At 39.9% G+C, this 24,054-nt stretch overlaps 1 protein-coding gene across 8 annotated transcripts in view; it reads right to left on the reverse strand.

Moving 5' to 3' along the window:
• chid1 (chitinase domain containing 1) overlaps positions 1 to 24,054 on the reverse strand; it is a 386,345-nt gene that overhangs the window by 323,720 nt on the left and 38,571 nt on the right. For 6 of the 8 annotated variants that reach the window (XR_004765361.1, XM_035418828.1, XM_035418833.1 and 3 more), the window contains exons 3-5: positions 15,463 to 15,612; positions 9,244 to 9,376; positions 9,088 to 9,132 (exon numbers count right to left, since the gene is read on the reverse strand). Coding sequence is in view for 7 of the 8 variants with exons in the window: in XM_035418828.1 (XP_035274719.1) it covers positions 9,088 to 9,132; positions 9,244 to 9,376; positions 15,463 to 15,612 (328 nt within the window). In the remaining variant the exon portion in view is untranslated. The remainder of the gene's footprint in view (positions 1 to 9,087; positions 9,133 to 9,243; positions 9,377 to 15,462; positions 15,613 to 24,054) is intronic. The other 2 variants (XM_035418832.1, XM_035418827.1) reach the window with 2 other exon arrangements.

Below are 24,054 nucleotides of genomic sequence, written 5' to 3' on the forward strand. Positions count from 1 at the left end.
AATTGATACAAATGAACCACAGCCCATTATCAACTGAAGAGGAGATGGCCCATCAGTTAGGCCCATACAACAATTAATCAAGTGGAGTGGGTCATCTCTCAAATACACACAGGAAAATGCACAGGTCCTGATAAATTAGAAGGAAAGATTCAGAAGCAGTGCCATGAGAAATTTTTAAATCTTCTGTAAACATTTTGAAATGTCTCTGGACAGAAAAACAGTTGTCATGCTCTAGAAAACATCAGCAACAATATCCCTACCAAGAAAACAAAACCTACAGAGCTAAATGACTTCAGACTGCCACTTTATTAGATACACCTGCTCATTAACTCGCATGTTCATTAGTTCATGGCTTTTCAGAATTTCTTTCTCACTTAGCTGTAAGCTATGACAAAGTGGTGACATTGGGTGATTTTAACCTGCACTATGAAAATGCACACGATCCTCTTACATCTGTATTTATGAACATCTTAAAATAAATCGGCTTCACTCAAAATGTTGTTGGTTTCACATATAGCCGTCATACTTTAGACCTGATCACAAGTTTTTGTGTTGATGTCGGAGATGTTGTAATTCACCCACATAATCCTATTCTGTCTGACCATTTTCTTGGAACACTGCATCTGCAATTAGCCCACCCCATAACATCTGTAATGCGGTTTACAGAAGTGGGCCCAAAGGAAAAAAATCTGTTTACTGTGCTAACAGGGAGTCAACAGGATCTGATAAAGAGACAGTGCTCAGTTGCAAAACATCCTACTGGATCGGTGTTATGTCAAACTTAGGTTCTCCATAACACAAAGTAATAATGTTTTGTGATTTGGTGGGGTGTTGACTTACTGGAATTTAGGAGACACTCTTATCCAGAGTGACTTACACAACACTGTGCAGATAATGCAGATTAAGCACCTTGCTCAAGACAACAGCTATGTTCTACCTGGGAATCGAACCCGTGACCTGTGACACCATAACCATTATACTACACTGCAACCCCTTGATCTTGATACCTATGGGTCAGCGCCCAGCCAGATACAAAGATTAACCTGGTGTGGTATGCTTGCAGAGATAGCACAAGCAGGATCATTAATGTACTGTTTTGTTTTTATTGGGGAAACTCGTCAATACAACCTCCTATGCATATGTGTACACCCATCTCACTACACACACTCTTTTGCATCTGTTTATTATCGTCCTTATACATACTGTAAAATAAACTGCATTCACTTTAACTTGGTATTCCTTTTTGACTGTTACCACTGCAGATTTCCCAGTTTCAGGGTCCTGACATAAGAACATAACTCTACACCCCGTAGTCACTTGCCTATACACTAGTTCCATAGCACTATTGCATAGATACACAATTGCATCTATGCAGGCTACACATGCCAGAGGCACATCCATGTCTACAACCTATGATAGATAGTGGTCCGTATTGAGAAACACTACTGACAGATCACTTGCAGTGTCCTTCTAAGCACAACTGTTAACACAACTGTTTTTTTGAGAAAACATTTATTTTTGGAGTCAGATAACCAAGATAACATTGAATTACTCCTGTTCCAGAAGCACCGGTTAAGACTACACTTGTTCCTTCACCACTCAGTGAAAGCACCACTTGGTGCTTCTGAGGGCTTACTTACACATTTGAACCTAGGATGTACACAAGAAGCACTATTACTACCACCACTGCTACAAACTTTATTGATACACTTTCGGAATACTTTGATTTAGACATTTCAGCTTCCTACTTGTCTTTCGATGACCAGGCAGAGGAATCGGCTATTGCGCTACGTAAAACCCTTGATGTACTTGCTCCATTAAAAGGTAAAAAAGTTATTGAGAAAATAACTTGCGCATTGGTATACTGACCATACGTGGGCTCTTAAACAGAAGTCTCATCAATAGGAAAGGAAGAGGCATTCCACTAAACTGCAGGTATATCACCAGGCCTGAAAACAGAGTCTTGGTACCTACAGTATAAGCATTCTCTCTCCGATGCAAGGTCTTCTTACTTTTCAAAACTTATAAGAGAAAATCTGAATAATCCCCTGTTTCTATTCAAAACAGTTTCTGATCTAAATAATTTTTTTTATTTAGTGAATGCAAAGTCCTCGAGCCAAGCAGTTGCCTCTTGATCTGCTGTATGGAGGGTGACTAATCCTCCTTTTAGTCTTTGGAGAGCTTCAATGATGTGTTCCATTATTTGCTCCTCTCCACATGCACACTGGGCTTGGGCTGCTGCCCCACCTGTGAAGGCTGGCCAAGCAGGGGCCGTGGCCGGTCCTGAATATGTTGAGGGTTGACCACTGTCTCGTTGGGAGGTTGGTGACAGGGACCTGTTGAGTGGGGTCTGACACCAGATGTTTGTTTGGGGCATTCTTGGACTCCCATTCCTTTTCCCAAGCAAATTGGTTGGTAAAGTCGACCTTGTGGGGTTTTCTTGCAAATTGGTCATCTAGATGGGAGACGGGCGTTAGGTGGATTGAAGGGGGAATCTTTGACCTTTTGGAGCATCCTTTGAGTAAGTGCGACTCGTCGGATATGTGGGGGGGTTATGTTGGACAGGACAGGGAGCCAGGGGAGTGGTGTTGAGCGAATAGTCCCGGTTATGATTCGCATGGTTGTGTTAAGCTGGGCGTCCACATGGTGTGTATGGGATGACCTGGACCAGACAGGGATTAACTAATAATCGTGCAGCAACTAAACCTCAAATTCCAGCTTCTTGTAGCAGTAATGATTTCTTAACTTTTTTGCAGCAAAATAATAGGAATTAGAGAAAATATACAGTGGGCTCAAGAATTATTGGCACCCTTGATAAATATGCACAAAAAATGCAAAAAAAAAATTGCTAAACTAAAAATGAATACAGTTATTGACATAAACTTTATTTTCCAGCATGTGTAAACTAGTGTGCTTGATTAATGATTCACTGGAATCAACCAAAGTCTTACATTTTTTAATGAAAAAAAATATTTCCCCAAAAAACAGGTTCCACAATTATTGGCACCCCTGGTTTAATACTTTGTGAAAACGCCCCTGGCAACGATGACAGCCTTGAGTCTTTTCCTATAATTTGTGATACGTTTAGAGAACACATTTGGATGAATTTTTGACCATTGCTCCATGTAGAACTTTTCAGAATCATTGATATCTTTGGGTTTGCGCTTATGACCCCCCCCCCCCCCCCCCCCCCCCCCCCCACCCACCCTTCAGTTCAGATCACAGGTTTTTGATGGAATTTAAGTCTGGAGACTGAGATGGCCATTGGAAAACATGGATGTTTATTTCACTTAAGCATTTAAGCAATTAACCACATTTTCTGCCAGAATTTCCTGGTACTTTGTTGAATTCATTGTGCCATTGATCTAAAATAGTGCCCCGGGACCACTGCCAGCAAAACATCTCCAAAATATCAATGACCCACCTCCATATTTGACTGTAGGTATGAGGTGCTTCTCCTGTATGCATTCCTCTTTTGCTGCCAAACATGTTGATGGTGTGTATGGCAAAAACTTTCAATTTCGGTCTCATCTGACAATAGCACTCTCTTCCAGTCATAATTCCAATGAGGTTTGGCAAGCTCCAGATTCTTGGTTTTGTTTATTGAGCTCAGTAAGGGCTGTCTTCATGCCACCCTTCCAAAGAGTTAGTTGGTATGGAGGTGCCATTTTATGTTTGTTTTTTAGACTTGTTGACCGCAAGAAACAAACCAATCTCTGCAATTCTTAAACAGTGATCCTTGGGTTATTAATGGCCTCCCTCACCATCTTCCTCACCGTCTGTGGGGACACCATGCACTTGCTTCCTCTTCCTGGCAAATTTGCAACCATTCCATATGTTTTACACCTTTTTATTATTGCCCTTACAGTGCTAAGTGGTATGTTTAACCGTGTATGTCTTTTCTTGTACCCATTACCAGACTTGTGACTGTAAATTACCATCATTCTCTTCTGAATTGACAGTTATGTGGCTTTTCCAATGCTGATGGATGACAAAGGGATTTTGTATGCTTGTTACCTCATTTTTATTCTCTATTGAAACTGGAAGTGATGGAATAACACAATATAGTTCCTTTAGACGGAGATGAACTAAATTAAGTAAAATTGTATTGCCAATTTCATTTTGTTTGATTTTACTTACAATAATTGTTAGGGGTGCCAATAATTATGGCACCTATGGTTTTCAGAAAAAATTTTATTACTTAAAAAAAACATTGAAGCATGACAGTAAATATATTGAAATAAAAGTATATCGTTTTACCATATGTTTGAACATAATATATAGATTATTATCAGTGTCATTTATTATGTGCAGCCTTTTTTCTTCATTTTTATTAAGGGTGCCAATAATTCTGGAGCCCACTGTATCTGCTTCTACACTAGTCAACAACAGCTTTATTGATATCACAGACCTGCCTTCAAGACACACAATCCTTTACTTTCTTACTTCTGAGTGAACTAGTCAAAATAGTTTCTTCTTCCAAATTAACCACCTGCACTCTTGACCCCATACCCATAAAGCTACAGAAGGAGCTATTGTCTGTTATTAGCAAACCAGTTCTTCATATAATTAATCTTCACTGTTATTCGGCTATGTTCCCATATCCTTTAAGAAGGCAGAAATCAAGCAACTGAAGAGATCCAACAGACTCCCATTTCTATCAAAGATTCTTGAAAAATGTATAGCACAACTCCCTTCTTTCTTACAGGATAACAATGTGTATGAGAGGTTTCAGTCTGGTTTTAGGAAGTAGCATAGTCCTGAGACAGTCCTTGCCTGAGTATTGAATGATCTGTCTTTGACTACTGTGACGACCCCTCCCACTCTGCTTGTGGCTCCTTGTGTGTTTTGCCTGTTTTTCCTGTTTCTGTGTAGGAGGTGTGTCAGGAGGATGGGCCACACCTGAATCAATTCCTGATTGCAGAGTGGCAGAGGTGTGTCAGGAGGAGGAGCCACACCTGAAGACACTTATCCTGATGACTATATAAGAGGGCTGGATGTCAGTTCTCTCTCTCTCTCCTCCCTGCTAACAGGGTTTTGTTTGGTGGTGTTTTATGTTCTATTGGATTTTCTATTAGTTAAATAAAACTTGTTTACTTTAATCCATTATTTCTTGTGTGGTCTCCCAGTTTTTGTATGGACTTTGAGCTGGTTCATGACACTACCATAGACTACCACATCCTCCTCCATAGGTTCTTAAAATCAGTTGGTGTCACTGGGCAAGCCTTTATGTAGTTTAAATCCTATCCCGCTGACTGATCTCAGGCTGTTAGGGCAAACAATAAGTCCTGTGAATATTCCAGGGTAAACTTTGGAGTACCTCAAGGATCTGTGTTGGGTCCTTTGTTCTTTTCTCTACATGCTCCCCCTTAGGGATATCATAACCAGTCATGGTGTTAACTATGACTGCTATACTGTCACGTTCGCGTGTGAGATGCAGGCGTGCATTTTTCTCCCCTCTTTCGTTCTGCTCTCTCTCTCGGTTGCTGTCATTTCCGCAGGAGTCCGTGTGCCGCCCTTCGTTATTCCCATTGGTCATCCCCGCTGTCAATCATCAGAATTCTCCCACTCATCCCCCCCATCCGCCAATCAGTTCCCTCCTGCTATCATGTCTCCTCCAATCATGCCTCAGCTCTCAATTTTAAAATCCCCATTTTGTTCCTGCAGGAGCCTTCCGTTTCCTCATTTGTGCTGTGTGTTTGGGCAAATGCTAGACTGTGTGTGTTATTTGAGAGAGTTGTGTGTTGTCTAAAATTTCGTCCTCCCTGGTTCACTTCAGAGACCAGTGTTAGGTAAGTTCCGGGGGCTCCTATACACGTGTTGACACGTAGGGTAAAGGCTCTGTCTAAGCACATTAGTTTAGTGGTGGTGTCGCCCCCTGTATTTATGACTGCTGGTCGCAGTTAGGTTAGTTAGACAGGTTTTGTTTTCTGTATTGTTATTTGGTTAGTTATATTACAAATTCGTAGTTAGGGTATTGTGTTTGTTATTTTCGGCACCACCTTTTTTTTTACTGGTCTCGGTTGTGTGTCTTGAACTGTTTTATGTTTGGAAATGTGTGTAAATACTTGTAAATAGCCCTACCACCATCACAGTAAAATCCCTTTCACCGTAGTCCGCCTTGTGTGTCTCTCATTGTTCTCACAAGAAGGCTTATATATTTAGTTACATCTCCTGGTGCCAAACATCATTTTAAATATTGCACCCTTAACCCCTAGAAGGGTCGTAACAATGCATGCAACTTTATATAATCTTTTCAACCAGGCAAAGTTGATTCAGTAACCAAATTAGAGGTCTGTCTTAAAGACGTAAAGGCTTGGATGAAATTTCCTCATGTTGAATTCTATGAAACTGTGATGCTGGCAGTATCTCCCAAATCTCTTAAGAGATAAATTCTTCCAGTTTTCCGTAAATATAAATGGCTTCTCAGTCTCCACTAAAGCAACTGTTTGCATAACTTTTGATTCAGATCTCTCCTTTCAGGCCCACATTAATAAAACGAGTGACCTTCTTATACCTAAAGAACATATCTAAATTAAAGATGATGTTGTCCCTCCAGGATGCTTGGGAAAAATGGTTCATGCATTTCTATCCTCTCGGATTGATTGCTTTAACATTTTATTGTCAGGTTGCACCAACCTGACCCTGAAACGTCTCCAAATTGTACAGAATGAGCTGCTAGGGTCTTTACTAGAACTAAGAAATGGGAACTTTTCAGTCGAGTGCTCAAATCTCTTCACTGGCTGCCAGTCATATCAAGAATTGAATATAAGATTTTGCTGTTAACATATAAAGCTTTAAACAGTTTAGCCCCTGACTATCTTAGTGAGTTACCTATTAATTTCGCGCCTCCAAGATTACTTTGTTCAGAAAATGCTGGTTATCTGAAAATTCCACGTATATCTAAAATTACAATGGGTGGTAGAGCCTTCTCTTATAGAGCTCCTGTCATTGGGACATTTTTCTCAACACCATTTGAGGGTTCTCCCCCCACTGGAAGCATCTAATGTGCTTGCTATTTGGTGGTTCAGGCCTGATATTTGCTATGTTTGTTCTTTTTTCTCTGTCTCCTGCCTTGCTGCTCTGTAAAGCACATGTCTGACAGTTAAAAAGCTGTAAAAAGAGCTATAAAAACTGAATTGAAATTGAAAATTTAATTCAAATAGCCCGCTCCTCCAAGTAGCAAATCAAGTGGCTGCAATTCAGTATATAAAGCTTGCAGACATGGATAAGGGGTTTAGATTTTTGTTTGACTAAACATTAAAATGGGCAACATGTGTGATCTAAGTGACTTTGACTATGGTATGATTGTTAATACCCGAAGTGGTGGTTCTAGAATCTCAGGGATTTTTATGCACTAATCTCTTTTTACAGAGAATGGTGCAATAAACAAAAATCATGTTCAAGTGAACAGAAAGGCCAAAAATGCTTCTTTTTTTACAACTGTGGTGTGCAGAAGGGCATCTCTGAACGCAAAACAAATAAAAACTTGGACCAGATGGGCGACCATGCCGGGTTCAGCTAAGAACAAGAAGCATATGACCACCAAAACTGGATGATTAAAGATAAATGTTGCCTGGTCCAAAAAATCTCAATTTTTGCTGTGACATTCAGTTGGCAGGGTCAGAATTTGGCATAAGCAGCATGAATCCAAGGATCCAACCTTCCTTGTGTCAACAGTGCAGTCTGGTGGTGGTGTAATGGTGCGAGGAATGTTTTCTTGGCACGCATTAGACTCCTTAATACCAATTGAATATGAATACCAGAGGATACCTAAGCATTGTTGCTTGTCATGTGCATCCCTTTGTGGGACAGTCTACACTTTTTCCAGCAAGTTAAAACTCCATGCTACAAAGCACACATCATCTCAGGCTGAAAGTGCAGGCAAAAATTGGCAGGAACTGCAGGATGCTATTGAGTCAGCATGGAGAAATGCTTCCAGCACCTTGTTGAATCCATGCTATGAAACAAACATTGTTCTAGAAGCAAAAAGGAGTCCTATCCAGTACAAGACAGTATGTGTATCTAAAAGTGGCCAGTAAGTGTGTGTATGTATATTTGTATTGTCATGATAACCCATTTTCATATCATTGACACACCTTTAAGAAATATTGTAATATTTGATATTATGATTTTTTAAAAATTATAGTGGAATTATAAGGAGAACTGAAGTAATTACCACGTGTGGCCCAGTGGCAGCATTGATCTAAAATTGCAGTTGCTTCCTTTGGCTAGTTACAGTATGATCAACTGCAAACAATGACACAGAAACTTAATTTAAATAAGGCATTAAAAAAACAATAATCTTAAATAACAATGACATTTAATAACTAAAAACCTAAATGAACTGTCTTAAAAAATACATATGAACACTTGAAAAAACAGTTGAACAATTAAGAAATATGAACATTTAAACAGCACAACATCAAATCAAATAATGCTGCATAATTTATATATATTTTTTTAAATAAAGTTTTTCTCCAGACTAAACACTAACTGCATTGATGACATTTTATGTATTTCATTTTGTTTCAGTCATTTTTACGCATGAAAACAAGCATGTTGATCCATTCTGGTTTTAAAAGGCTACACAACAAAGCGGCAGTTCTTCCTGCAGTTCTGAACACATGCTCTGATGGTGTACAAGTAGCACAAATAGGCTTACAGAAGTACTTCCTTGCAACTTTAGCCTTAAGGGGAAAGCAAGGATAAGATTGCTTATCAGATAACTGGCACTGTTACTAAATAGTCAATATTTAAATACCAATATTAAATATTTAAAAATAAAGCATACGGACGTTGTTGTGAGGCAGCAGATGGAAAAGGTCGCAGGGAAAGGACGCTCTGCTTGGATTTGTCTCAAAGTAAGTCAGATTTTTTAAATATTAACTCACCTGTCACCATTTTAAATCATTTATGTACATGTAATCCTTAATAACAATAACTTTATAAAAAAATAAAGCTATATAGTATTGTTAGATATCATGACAACCCTAGTATTTTATATACATATATATATACATTTTAGTTTGTTTGGTTTTTTTGTGTGTGTGTGTCTGTGGGGGGAGGGGGGGGGTGTAAACTTACATATCCTAATTTTCTTGTTCCCCTTCTTCACAGCTTTGACCCAGCCTGCAGAGAGAGTTCAGAGGCCCGGTCATCTGGAATGTGATCATGCAGGCTAGCAGGATGTGGCAGTCACCCGAGATGTGATCATGCAGGCCAGAACAGTGCAACTCTTACCTGGGTCATGGTCATGCAGGCCAGTCACTTGGAAGCTCTCTGGACCTCTACGCTTCAACTGCAGCCACACAGGTGAAACTGAGGTCAGCTTGGAGCTGAAAACCTTGGCGATGTCATAACCATGTGAGTTCCACTGGTCATGAGAGAGGGAGGAAGGGAGAAAAGAGAGACAGAGAGAAAAAGAAACTCAAATATTGCACATAGTTAAATAGACAAATTTGGTGAGTCATGCACAGCTGGGGATTGCCTCTATCATGTGGTGAACAGACAGACTGACTGAAAAGGATCATTGGGTTGCTCCTTTTAAGCATGGGCACCAAAACAACACATGAGAAACCAGGAACCAAAACCTCCACAGGAAAAAGCAAGTAAAAAGTCCACAACAAAAAAACTGAATACCCATTCCTGCAGTCATCAAGAAAACCAGTAGCAAAATTCTGATATCACGGTCTTATTTCTATTTCATTATGCCTGGTCCATATAAAATTAGCCTTCCATTAGTTTATATTATAGTTTAGCTTCCCTTCCCTGTAACACTCATCTTTTTTACCAATTCAGTTTGCAGACTTTTATGGCATTTGTCTGTATTTTATGGTCTTATATTTTTCTTCTTAGGGTTTTTTATGGATGAAGTCCATATGTATTTCTAAAATGTATCTTTGGTTACTGTTTAGTACTAGTGCTTTAGTAATGTTGCATATTTACTTGTTGGTCAAAGAATGTTGTTCAGGAGGTCTAGCACTGCTGCTCAAATTAATCAAGTGAATGAACTCACCTTTCTCCTATTCTTCAAGTTGCTCTGGATAAGAGCATCTGTGAAATCAATTTTATTGTAATGTAATTCATTCTCATCAGTGAGGAAAGAGAAAAAGCTTACCATTTATATTGGTATCTTTTTTATTTTATATTGGAAACAATATCACAGACAGCATACAGTACAAGACTGACTGCACTGCAATGCTCATACCACACAAGGGCTAGCCAAATAAAATATTAACACAGAACATAACAAAACATTACATTACAGGCATTTAGCAGACACTCTCATCCAGAGTGACTTACACAACTAACAGAAAATGAATGGCTCTTTTGAAGAATAAAATACTGTTACGACCCCATGGGTCTAGGGGTGCATGGGGTATGTAACTAGATGTTAAGAATGCTGGGGGATGTTAATGCTGTATAAATGATGGTAACAACAATAAATCAAACACAGACAAAAGCAGCAACTCAGTGCATGAGTGTTTTACTATGTGAACAAAACAAAAGGTGCAACAAACTACTACAGGACATACAACAACCCAGACACACACTACCAGGGTCAAAGGACGCTGGGTGTTGCCAAATGAACAGAAAAACAAGCTAGCTAAACCAGAGTGTAATTTAATCTAGTGTATCAAGTACACAAACAAAAGGCCTATCTAGTCTAACTAGCAGACTGAAAAAACAATTGGTTGGCAATCACCCCTAAGGACTAGTGGATCTATACACAACATAGCCTACGGGCATATGTACAGGAGCCCCCAGTCTTACCTGTCCCAAGCCTTGGAAGTGTACACAAAAACAAGACAAGTTCAAATGAGTGATTAACATACAGTCAAATACTAACACAACACAGAGCAAAAAGTCAGACATCCATCATGGCAAACAATCAAGGTTTATATAGCAGAGGTGGCGAGTTCTGATTGGTTGATCCAGAATTGACACGGAGGGTGGGGATTGGTGAAGGTGGGACTTGGTGGATGGTGATTGACAGGCGGCGCAGCCAACGAAGATGATGGCAGGTGAAGGCAGGGAAGTCCACACAAAATAAAACACATGGCACGTAACAAATACATTATAAAATATATTAAGGTTCTTGAGGCAGAGCTGGGTGTATTAATATTAAGGAAAGACTAATTATTTTTCAATTTTGGTAGTCATGTGACCTTGACGGAATTATGTAACCCATATCTGTGATAAGCATGTACATAATGCTATCTGTGAATTTTTTTGCTTGCTGAGGTGAACATGGCCCAACTCGCTGCAACTTGTCCATGGTACTCCGTGGTTTACTGAAAAATAAGCAAAACAGGAATTGGAATGTGATACATAATTATCAACATCTACCCTTATTTGCTATGAAAAATTAAAAATAGACTTAGACTTAATCCTATCAATACATGTCCAATTCATAGCATTTAGTTGATGTCCATTCCCATTACATATTGGAACGGATTAGGTTGGATTTGATTTGGTTATACTTATTATTCATTTTCATATACTTCATTTATATGACACTGCAATCAATTCAAACAATAAAAACTGTTTAACAATAATAAAACTATAAAATAAAATATAGTATATATACAGTAATGTGCAAAAATATGGGCCCCACTGGTTTAAATGTCTGTTACAATTAATCTCTAAGTGATCGAAAGTAAACCTGAACTCTAAATGGTACTTTAGACCTTTCTGCAAATTTTAAAGCAAGATAGATTTTTATTTTCTTTTTTTACTGTTTTTAAATGATAAAAAAATGAAAAGGACCCTGTGCAAAAGTTTGGGAACCCTTTTGGATAATTCTTCGTTACTTTTTAAAAAGATAATGACTAAGACCCAGACCAAGGTGATTTACTCATTAGGGCTACAATGAGTCAGGTGAATACATTTCTAGGGCTGAACAATTTATTCCGAAGTAACTCCATGCCTTCTAAAATATCTGACTGCGGTGGTTGTTCTGTCTGGTGTTAACAACCATAGGTTCCTCTAAACTGTTGTCCAAGGATGTCAGAATCAAGATAGTTCACTTCCATTAACAAGAAGGCTATAAAAAAAATTCAGATAGAATGGCCCAAAACCTGGAGATAAATGCTCAGCACAACCCACACATCACTGCAAAAGAGCAGCAAAAAAAGTAGCACACACAGGTCTAGTTATTCACAGGACAACCGTACAATGTACTTTAAATAACTTTAGAGGCCTACATGGCAGAGTTTCCAGAAAGAAGCCCGTCCTACGACCTCAACACAAAATGAAGCATCTGAAGTATGCAAAAGAAAACCTTGAGAAGCCTGAAGCCTTTCGGAAGAATGTGCTTTGGACTGATGAAACTAAAATGGCCACAACCAAAGAAGGTATGTTTGGAGAAAAAAGCGTGAAGCATTTGTAGAGAAGAAAACTTTAAGCATTGAGGTGGATCCATTATGCTTTATGGTTGTGTGGCAGCTCGGGGCACAGGAAATGCGGGTCGAAGGAAGAATGGATTCCACCAAATATCAAGAAATTCTAGAAGCTAATGTTCGAAAGGCAGTCCAGACATTGAAGTTTTAGAGAGGTTGGGTATTACAGCAAGACAATGATCCAAAGCATACCTCGAAATCAATAATGAAGTACCACCAGGAAAGACAGATGGAGGTTTTGGAATGGCCACCACAGTTCTCAGACTTAAATATTATTGAAAATCTGTGGCGAGATCTTAAAAATGCCATGCATGCTAGGAGGCCGAAGAATATTTCTGAGCTAGAAGTGTTCTGCCAGGAGGAATGGATAAGTTTTCCAAAAGCAAGGATTGAAGGGCTCTTAGCTGGCTACAGGAAGCGTTTGCAAGCCGTTATAGTTGCCCGAGGAGGAGTTATAAAGTACAGGGTTCTCAAACTTTTGCACGGGGCCTTTTCCTTTTTTTATTATTTTGAAACAGTAAAAATTAAAATAAAAAGTAATCTTGCTTTAAAAGAAAGAAGAAATGTCTCACGTTTAACTTTGTACCATTTAGAGATCAGGTTAGCTTCTCTTCACTTAGATGTTAATTGTAAAAGGCATTTTGACCAGGGGTGCCCAAATTTTTGCACCCCACTGTAACTATATGATAAACAAAAATTACTTACAACTAACTCTTCATATCGCTAACAATAATTTTTACAATGAACTGGCTACAAGCTATTGAAGCAGGTGAAACAACACCCTTTAAAAGAAAGATGAATTCCAATGTAAAAGACATAGCTTGAGAATAACTCAGGTTTTGTATTGCCTGTAAAACAATTGTTATGTATTCTGATAGTAAATATAGTCATACAATTTAAAGATAGCCAGTAATGTTTGTATTTTATTACATAAAAAAGAAAAACCTATTAGAATAGCCTATTAGAATAGCGCATTCACGTCATTCTTAATTGAGTCATTTGCATGGAAATCCCCAGAAAGAGTGTGCTTCCAGCAGGTACAACCACTGGTGACGAAACAGCCAAAATTTACCAAAAAGTTGCCATGGTTTTCAAAAGAATCATTGAAATTAATTTTACTTTCGGTCAATTCAACATATTTGAGAGTCACAAGTCTCCATTGCATAACAAAAAATAAAGCAATCCTACATCCAGAAATAATAATGTAATAATAATTATGACACCATCATCTGTGTTAAATGAGTGTACACTAAAATGTTAGCATTGGGCACTGGAGGCACCGATCTACAGGGGAAACATGGATAGTTCTGATGCCTATGTTCTTCTTGTCATGTAACCGGTAAGTTGTCAAAGGGTGAATCTTTCAAAAAGTCATTGTAGGGATTCCTTTTATATTTCACTTAGTTGGTAGTTTGCTAATGCTAGTGGACTAATGTAAATGAAAAACTCACCTCTCGGTATCAGAGTCTGTTGCTTCCGTGAATGGATGCTTTCTCTTTACATGTTGCAGCACTAATGTTGTGCTGTTGTGGAAAGAATATTTTCTGTCGCTTCGAGTATGAAATGTTCCTAGACTTTTGAAATCATTTGCCCTTTTTTTCCCAGGGCTGACCTCAGAACTCTATGCCTGTGCCAGCATGATGAATGAACTTCCAGCAGATAAATGAAACTTAAACGGATGCAACTGAGTAATTCAAGATAATCAAAGAATCGTGACAGCCCTAGACCATTTTCATCAAATAAGTCAGAAATAAATCGCACCCATTTTTTATGCCAAAGATGAAAACAACTAGCAGTTAAACCTGCAGCGGGTGCTCTATTCTTCAGGAAAGGTATGCTTGATGAAGAAAAGGATAATCTACAAAGGAAATTATGAATATCTCTCCAAACCTTAAATGTACTATGGAGGACAGGATTATGTTTAGTTTCCTGGAAGGCTAGTTTTTTGTCACCGGTCAATATACTAGTGAAGGAATAAGGTATAGTACACCATAAATCTAAACCAACCTAGGTAGAGCCTGGATCTTTATACATTCAAATATAATCTGTGTGTGGTGGGACCAATTGTAAGAAATTAAATTTGGTAGGGCCAGGTCTCCTCTATCATATGGTAAATGTAATTTCTGTATTTTAAGTGAAGGTCTTTTTTTATGGCCGACAAACTTTGAGAAATGTTTACTTAAATCATCTACTAATTCTTTAGTTAAATACAACGGGAGCGTTTTAAGAGGACATGAAAGTCTTGGTAAATAATTAATTTTTATAAGGTTAATCGTTCCTACCCAAAAAATTTGTAAGTGCATCCAACAGATCAAAGATCATCCTTATCTGCCCTCATCATTGGTGAAAAATTCAACCTATACAGATTTTCAAGTTTAGTAGATATATGTGCTCCAAGATAATAAAATCCAGTAGTTGCCCAACTAAACGTAAAATCTCAAAGCAACTAATTCCCCAAAACACCCTACGGGCATTGCTTCAGATTTGTTAAAATTTATACCCAGAAAATAAACTAAACAGGTTAATTTGAGCTATAAGAGCAGGAATAGAAGTTTCAGGTTCTGAAATAAATAGTAAAATGTCATCCGCATAAAGAGCTATCTTAAGAGTAACATTACATAGGTTTGAATGGTTTCAGCCAGTGGCTCAAGTAGTAGTGAAAAAAGTAAGGGCGATGGGGGATATTCCTTGCCTTGCCCCTCGCCCCATTTGGAATTGAGGCAATTGCATGCCATTTGTTAGAACAAAGGCTTCAAGTGCATGATACATACCTTGTATTTACATTGGTATCTTGAAATGGAACCAGAATTATCCTGAATTGTCGGTTAAAAAAAAAAAAGTTTTATTTTCCATTTTTTTAAGAACCCTTCTAAACAGAATGACATACAGAGGGACAGAAACAGAAATTAGCTCCATTTACCATACTGTACAGAGCGATCCACTGAAACATAGTCATACAGGCTGTAACAAAGACAGAAACACTGACAAAAGCAGTATACACAAACAGGCAGATTCAGCAGGCAGGCACGCAGGCAGGCAGGCAGAGGAAAAGGCTCACCGGTGTGACGTATGCCAGAACTGTCCCCTGGAAGTGACGGAGAGCACAACTCTGTGGACAATATCTCCTTTCCTCCCGCACAATGTCTCTCCATGCAGGGTCATACAGCGCCAATCCTCTCTCTTGCACAGGCTTCTCCACTGCTGAAGTCTGTCCAGCACACATAGAGCAAGTAAGCAGCATTTACACTGCAAATACATGAAGTACAGCACTGCAGTTGTGCCAGTGGGTTACTTATGTCCAGTAATGTCACTCCATCAATCAGAGCACAATTAAATGCACATGTCTCTTTGCCTCAGTCAATAAATTTGCCACAACAAAGGTAGCATATTAAGTTGAATGCAAATTATCAGTATTGTGTAAACTACAAAAGAGGTCTTTACCACTCTACTATCCATATTATAACCAATGCCCCTTTCACTACACTCGTTACGTTCCCCCATCCCAGCACTTTTTGGTAATTTGTATTTGTCCTAATACTGTAGCTTGTTCTTCTGCCTAGTTTTCTTGGCAGAGGTTAGGTCAGAATAGTGTTCACTGTGTGAACTAAACTGTGTTCTTGGCTAGAAATAGCTGTACAAAATAAGTATTGCATCTTATTGAACCTGTGTTTTGAAGTTGTTCATGTCCATGAAATGCACTTTTGTACATCGCTTTGGCTAAAAGCGTCTGCCAAATAAATGTAATGTAATGTAATCTATACTCGTTTGTTGATTGGTGTACGAAAGGCCAGCAGGACCGGGGGATGGGAGCCACATTCTGTGAATTAAGTTCTGTTATCACCTAACGGAATTGGTTTTACTGCTTCCGGAGGCCCACCTCTCCCCCCTGCCTTGGGTCAAGCTACTGGCTAACCCTTGGGCCTGCTCCCTAACTCAGTAAGAAGAAAGAACTTCAGGATTGAGAACCGCCGGCGAACATGTCCACGAACACTGTTGTCGGTATACTGAGTGAGAACACCGCACCGTTTAAAGTCAGTCGACGCTGCTGGGGCGTGAATAATTACGAGGCAGCTATTAACCGGGGCTGGAATCTCGCCCAGACCTCCGTCTCGCGGCTACGCCATGGATGTATAAAGAGAAGGGCTACGCGAGATCACAACACAAAATGAAAAGTTTAAAGTGTTAAAAGTGGCTTTAGTTTATCTAGCTTTGCAAAAGAAGAAGAAAGGCTAAGGAGATGGTACGTTCGCCCTCTAAATCAGAGTAGGACGGAGAATGGAGAGTTTTGTCTGTACATTCAGCAAATGCGGAGTTTAGACGATGGGGACCACTTTCTCTTATTTCTGAATGTGTGCTAGGCGTTTTGATGACTTGCTGAAACGAGTTGCACCATTCATCAAACATGCGGGAACTCAAAAAATTCCCATCTCTACAGAAGAGAGATTGGCGTTGATTCTCCGTACATTAGCATGTGAAGTCTGCTCTCGGAACTCTGAACCGTGACGTAACCAACCATGTGATATTTGGACCAATACCTGAAAGGGGGGGGGTCGAAGAACAAGAAAGACATTTTCTAAAAGTTCTCCCTGGAGGCCGTTGCACTGCACCGTGAGAACACACAACACCGGGTGTTTTTGTTCTTCAGTTGTTCTCATTGTGTCTTTTTGCTCAAAAGTTCTACTTTTTACGAAGTATACTGCCTACTTAAGGAGATTGGGGAGGTTTATTGCCCAGCAACCCGGCCTCAGTAGGCTCCCCCCAATCAGCACGGGGCACCACGGACAATAGTTAATGGTCAATATCAACCCCCTCTCCAGTTAGTGGCAGAATACTGGACTGAGAGGACAGAGGGGGATGCTGATCTGGCAGATTTATTTATTATTTTTTAGATTAGATTCAACTTTATTGTCATTGCACAGAGTACACGTACTGAGACAACGAAATGCAGTTAGCATCTAACCAGAAGTGCAAAAGAAGCAGTAAAGTGCAGTAAGGTATATGTACATAAGTGAATAAATATGAATACAATATTGATAAATATGGATACAATACAATGTGATATAAACAGTATAGACAGTTATAAACAATATAGACAGTGGATCGGTATAAATATGATAAATATATTATTAGCAAGGTGCGGCAGTGCAAGGTTCATTCATTGGAGTAAGTTGAGTGGGGGGGTGGGCTGGGGGGGGTCCAGGTGGGGGTATCCGGGGTGGGGGGGGGGCTGTCACCGTGGTGCAGAGTTCAGCAAGGTGACAGCTGAGGGGAAAAAGCTGTTCCTGAACCTGCTGGTCCTAGAACGGAGGCTCCTGTAGCGCCTCCCAGAGGGAAGGAGGGCAAACAGTCTGTGGCTGGGGTGAGAGGTGTCCCTGGCGATGCTGCGTGCCTTCCGCAGACACCGCTTGTGCTGGACAGTCTGAATTGCTGGGAGTGCAATGCTGGTGATGCGTTGGGCGGTTTTCACCACCCTCTGAAGTGCTTTCCGGTCCGAGGCAGAACAGCTGCCGTACCAAACTGTGATGCAGTTGGTGAGGATGCTTTCAATTGTGCAGCGGTAGAAGTTCATCAGAATCTGAGGAGACAGATGGGCTTTCCTCAGTCTCCTCAGGAAGAAGAGTCGCTGGTGAGCCTTCTTGACCAGGGTCGAAGTGTTGAGGGCCCAGGAGAGGTCCTCGGAGATGTGGACGCCCAGGAACTTGAAGCTGGTGACACGCTCAACCTCCGTCCCGTCGATGCAGATAGGGGTGTGCGTGCCTCCTTTGGTCTTTCTGAAGTCCACAATGAGCTCCTTGGTCTTCTTGGTGTTGAGGGCCAGGTTGTTGTCAGCGCACCACGCCGCCAGGTGCTGGACCTCCTCCCTGTAGGCTCTCTCATCGTTGTTATTTATGAGACCAACCACCGTTGTGTCGTCTGCAAACTTGATAATGGTATTGGAGCCATGTACAGGAGTGCAGTCATGGGTGAAGAGGGAGTATAGGAGAGGACTCCGCACACAGCCTTGTGGGACGCCGGTGCTCAGGATGAGGGTTGAGGAGGTGAGGTTGTCTAACCTAACATACTGAGGTCTGTTGGTTAGGAAGTCTAGTATCCAGTTGCAGAGGGAGGGGTTGATACCAAGGTCACCAAGTTTAGTGATCAGTTTGGAGGGGATGATGGTGTTGAATGCTGAACTAAAGTCAATGAACAGCATTCTTACATAGGTGTTGTTGTTGTCCAAGTGGGAGAGGGCGGAGTGTAACGCTGTGGAGATGGCGTCCTCCGTACTCCTATTTTGACGGTAGGCGAATTGGAAGGGGTCCAGTGTGGGTGGTAGGCAGGATTTGAGATGAGCCAGGACCAGCCTCTCAAAGCACTTGCGTTTATTTATTTATTTATTTATTATCCTTTATTTAACCAGGAAGGTCCCACTGAGATTCAATATCTCTTCTGCCAGGGAGTCCTGGTCAAGATGGCAGCAGAAAAATGAAAGTTTCATATTAAAATCATCCCAAAAAAAAACCAAAAAAAAAAAAACAGAACAGACATACAAGGATCAGGAGCTAAACATTTTCAGATAAGAAAGACCATGCGATAGGTGTGCATGTGTGCCCAAAGTAAGTGCCTGGACAATTGTCTGAGCAGAGGGACAGACTCTGATTGTATATATATAGCTCATAAAAAATATATCGTACAAAAATGCCAAGTTACTCACACATACAAGACATACACCGTCAATACCTCATTCATTCAGACTGCCAAAATCCAGGCCTGCCATTAAAAGTATTGATATCAAAATGACGCCAAGTTACGGTACTACAAACAATATAGGCTATCTTGCCTCACCGAAATTTAATAACATGTATTCCAAAGCAATGCTACCCAATATTTCCTCAATTCTTTCAAGTCACTTGGCCGTGTGTGTATATAAGCGTGCAGTACATGGACAGGCCAAACATGTGTGTGGATGGCTTTCTCACAGTCAAGATTGATTGAATAGGCATCTATATGTCCAATTTGTATTGGTATGTATGTATTTTGGTGCCCAGCCTTTCTGTTCCGTGAATGATTGTATGTTTCTTGGTATAAATGTCTGTTCGTAAATGTGAATGTAACATGCTGCGAGGGAAATGTCCCCATGGGGATAAAGAAGTTCTCTATGTATGTATGTAGGCTACAATATGTATTTTACATGTATTTATTGTACGTTGCAAATATACAATCACTTGTACATTTACTCAAATTCAGTTCAGAAGCAAGTATAAACATATGTTTTCTGGAGAAATATGCTTCCTGTAGTGACTGACCAGCAGTTTTCTACATGAATTTCAATGTGTTCCATGAGGCAATACGAAATATTTGACACTTTGATCTGACACAAAGTTTGCATGACATTGTAATATGGTAAGATTACAAAACACAGGGCCAAGTGACTTGAAAGAATTGAGGAAATATTGGGTAGCATTGCTTTGGAATACATGTTATTAAATTTCGGTGAGGCAAGATAGCCTATATTGTTTGTAGTACCGTAACTTGGCGTCATTTTGATATCAATACTTTTAATGGCAGGCCTGGATTTTGGCAGTCTGAATGAATGAGTTATTGACGGTGTATGTCTTGTATGCGTGAGTAACTTGGCATTTTTGTACGTTGAAAACGTGTTTTTTATGAGATATTTCTTTTTGCAAAGCGTTTTATTACGAGAGTGAGAAATGCGAAGTGACCCTGTAAGAAATGGTTGTGGATTATGGCTATCCTTGTTTGAGTTTGTACAGTCTGATGAGCGTGTACGTTTAGCAGTTTCGGTTTGATATGTAAAACAGTGGCTGTGACAATTGGTGCGGTGGCGTAATTGTAAACGCATCAGAAAAGGTGAAATATGGCCAGTGTATGTAGGCTACTCACGGATTTGACGGGCATCCAACGAGCCTTGATTGACAAAAGAATCAGCAAGCCCGTAGAATTAGAGCTGCCTAGGTCGCAACTTGTGTACCCTTCTGTCCTGCTCCGTTGTCTGTTATTTCGTGAAGATGCACTTTTAGTGTTTGTAAGGTTTATAAGGCATTTTGATAGGCTTATCTGCAGGTAGGAATCCTCTTTGCTGTTTTGTTAAGCTGGAACCGGAAAAGTTGATAGTGGAGAATAGGAGCAGACGCATATGTCCCAGCAGGCTTTGCATATGAGAAAATAACAATATGGTGAGATAAATTAGGCGAAATGATGAAATTGCGTAGTTGAAACAATATGTTTTTAGCAGAATGGGCATGTAGGTGAAGGTTGACATGATCACAGACTATAGTGCGAAGTAAATGAAGTGACCATGAGCGAGCTTAGTTTCCTTATCAAACGGTATATATAACAGTCTGTATTAAACTTTAGTTGTTGAAGTGGAGGGTTAAATAACGTGTGCAATCTATTGCACTAATATGTTTTTCTCGTGTCCAGTGCTAGTAGTTATATTTATGAGTGAATCATGATTTTAAATGTAATGTTTTAATGCGGAGTTACAGAACGTACACACGTAGTAATTGTTTGTATGTGGCTAGGTAGAGAACAGGGCGAGGAAACATGAATGTAGAAACGTGGCGTTTGCTGATAAGAAGGTTTTGTACGGTAGCCAAGTGAAGAAATATAGTTAGTAGAAATGGCACAGTGGTGAACTGGTGTAACTTGTTAATAAAAGGAATACATTTGCCGTCATGAAATGCATATGGGTGGCCATGAGTTGAGTTTTGGTAAAGCAAATATAAGTGTAAGAAAACGTTAGTGTAAAAGAGGAAATGATCTGCCTGAGGGCGAGGCGGGATTCAAGCCTAAAACCGGAGGTTTACCAGTCTGTGACTTCGTCAGTGCAGCACCATGCCATAGCTATGCAATGCGTGAAATATCATTAGCAAACCTGCCGGTGGTTTTAAAGAAGAACACAGGCCAGTAAGCACAGAAGAGCTCCCGTTGAATCCATATGGCTTAGCAATATTGTAGCCGGTTAATAACTGAACGTACAGACGGTACGTCGTAATGCATATGGCTTAGCAATATTGTAGCCGGTTAATAACTGAACGGTGAACGGCGGGTAGATATGGTGCAAAAGCAATAATTGATAAGTTGTAGACAATTATTAGTGAGGGTCGAAGCAGGTTAAAGGAGTAACATGGTGGTTGAACGTGACACTTCCCAGTTGTCTTTAGGCAACAACAAAACAAATGTGCATAATTTTTTTATTATTCAGTCATTTCAATGTACTTTAAAACGTATTTTTCTAAGCCAAAAATTTCCCACTATATAAGTTCACCCGAACCATCTGGGCGTGGTAATGAGAACTGTCAGTTTGCTATGATTGACAGACCGTGCCCCGTGACCATAGCTACCCCCATGATAAGCGCTATTTTTGGGAGACTTTTCACAAGCTAGCTAGCTTAGTAGTATATGAAGCATCGGTAGATAGCTAAGATAAGGACGTTGACTTATATCCAATTATAATTTCTGCTATCTAGCTAGCCAAGTTAAGATAAAAGCACAACTATAATGTCCTCATAAAAGCAAACTAGCTAGCTAACGTTATCGATAACATTGCCTTATGAAAGCAAACTACCTAGTTAGCTAACGTTAGCTAGCTAGCTAGCTAAATGAATATAACCAGAAATAATCTAATAGTCCTTAAAAGGCACTCCAATTTAAGTGAACCTAACGTTAGTGAAATATTTGCATTGTCTTGCCCGTAAGCCAGCGGCGCAAACTATGGGTCTCGAGTTATCCATGGGTTTACGGGGCATGGAAAGGGGAGTGGTTACTGTGTTCGTGAGGCACCAAGTTGACAACGTTCTCAACCGGTTGAAAATAGGACGATACATTTCTTCAATGCCTCTTGTGCAAATAGCACATAAAACCGAGAAAGTGTGAAAATCACCATGGTACTCCTTTAAAGAAAGGTGTTCCTAGCTGGGCCTGAACCTACGACCCCGTGTTCCCAAGACTGTAACCTTGCCCACTAGGCCACAGGCGGACTAGCTGTTTAAACTGGAAATGTTTCAGAGTAAAAAGGTATGGGTATTTTGCGTGTGTATGCACGTTTTTGATTGGGTCGTGTAGGTGAAGATTTGGCTGGTGTCAGTGAAATGTCCAATGGGGAGACATGTTGTTAGTGGGATAGGCGGCAGGAAAAATAAGAATGAGAAGAAGAAGAAGAAGAAAGAGAAAACGCAAAATCCCCTTAGTTTGGGGCTTTATTGTGTGGACATGTGAAGTTGTTTATGAATTCTGTCTGTTGAAATGGGGTCAGAATGTACAGAATTTCATGTTTTTAAGGGCTGAGTGTCTGTGGCTGTTGTGGTTATTTCTGTGGGGAACCCTGAAAAGTGCCAAACTCTCGGTGCTGTATAGGTATGGGGCATGCCCCCGCCAAGGCGTAACTTGGCGGGATGGCATACCTGCCATCCCAATATATATATATATATATATATATATATATATATATATATTTCCTGCATGTTGGTATCTGTATGTATGTTATTGTATATGACTGTACAGTATAACGGTAGAACCACCCTGCATTGATTGTTATCTGCATGCTTGGAATGTGTATTATTAGTGTGGGTTTGCTATGTGTGTCTTAACATTTGACTATAGTTGACGGCAATGCTAGTCCACGCTAGCTAATGCCTCCATATGGTGGCAGATAGCGGAAAGGCAGTCAATTATTAAGCAATTGTACATAGTAACCAGCTAGCACTTACAGATACAATTTCCATGTATAGCATATAACAGCAGTGGTGTTCTTATTTACTGTTCATTCATGTTACTTAATATGCAACCCCTCCCTTTTAGAACCACACCTGTTCACACATGATCACCCCTCATCACCTCATCCCACTGCCCAGCTCTACCAGTCTGCCCCTGTAATAAAGTTCATAGATTTGGAATCCTTGTGTTCTTGCCGACACCCCGTGGCAATCACACCTCAAGTGACAGTTAGACTTAGGGATCTGAGGGAGCAGGTGCTGTCTGGATAGCAGAAATTATCCAGGAATCCTGCCATTCCCTACAATTGGCCACACCTCCACATCAGAAAACTCATTTACTGGCACGTTTTCATATACAAATTAGTCTTGCGCATCACATCTCCCAACCTCATGACCAATCTCATGTGTCATTTCCAAAACTCCTCTAACTGTAGATGCACCAATTTTATCACCCTTTCGGAAATCACAAGCATCTCTGGTCGTAATTCCTTTCATTTCTGGTGCCCATGATGACTGGAACATCCCACAGTTCACTCTCAAATTCCACATTCTCAACACACGCATATACTCATTTACAAGACTTTCACAGAACACACTTACTGATCAAGTCACTTGTTTTATCCTTGACAATCTTTTACAGTGGCCCAGAGGTGAAATCCTCATTCCTAAAAAGAAATCCTCGTTTCTAAAAATAAATTCTTATTTCTTAAAAGAAATACTAATTTCTAAAAGAAACCCTCATTTCTAAAAAGAAATCCTCGTATCTAAAACTAAATCCTCATTTATAAAAATAAGTCCTTATTTATAAAAACAAATCCTTGTTTCTATAAAGAATTCCTTGTTTCTAAAAGAAATCCAAATTTCTAGAAATCCTTGTTTCTATAAAGAATTCCTTGTTTCTAAAAGAAATCCAAATTTCTAGAAAGAAATCC

The sequence above is a fragment of the Anguilla anguilla genome, chromosome 5 (assembly GCF_013347855.1).
Source record: "Anguilla anguilla isolate fAngAng1 chromosome 5, fAngAng1.pri, whole genome shotgun sequence".
NCBI classification, from domain to species: domain Eukaryota; kingdom Metazoa; phylum Chordata; class Actinopteri; order Anguilliformes; family Anguillidae; genus Anguilla; species Anguilla anguilla.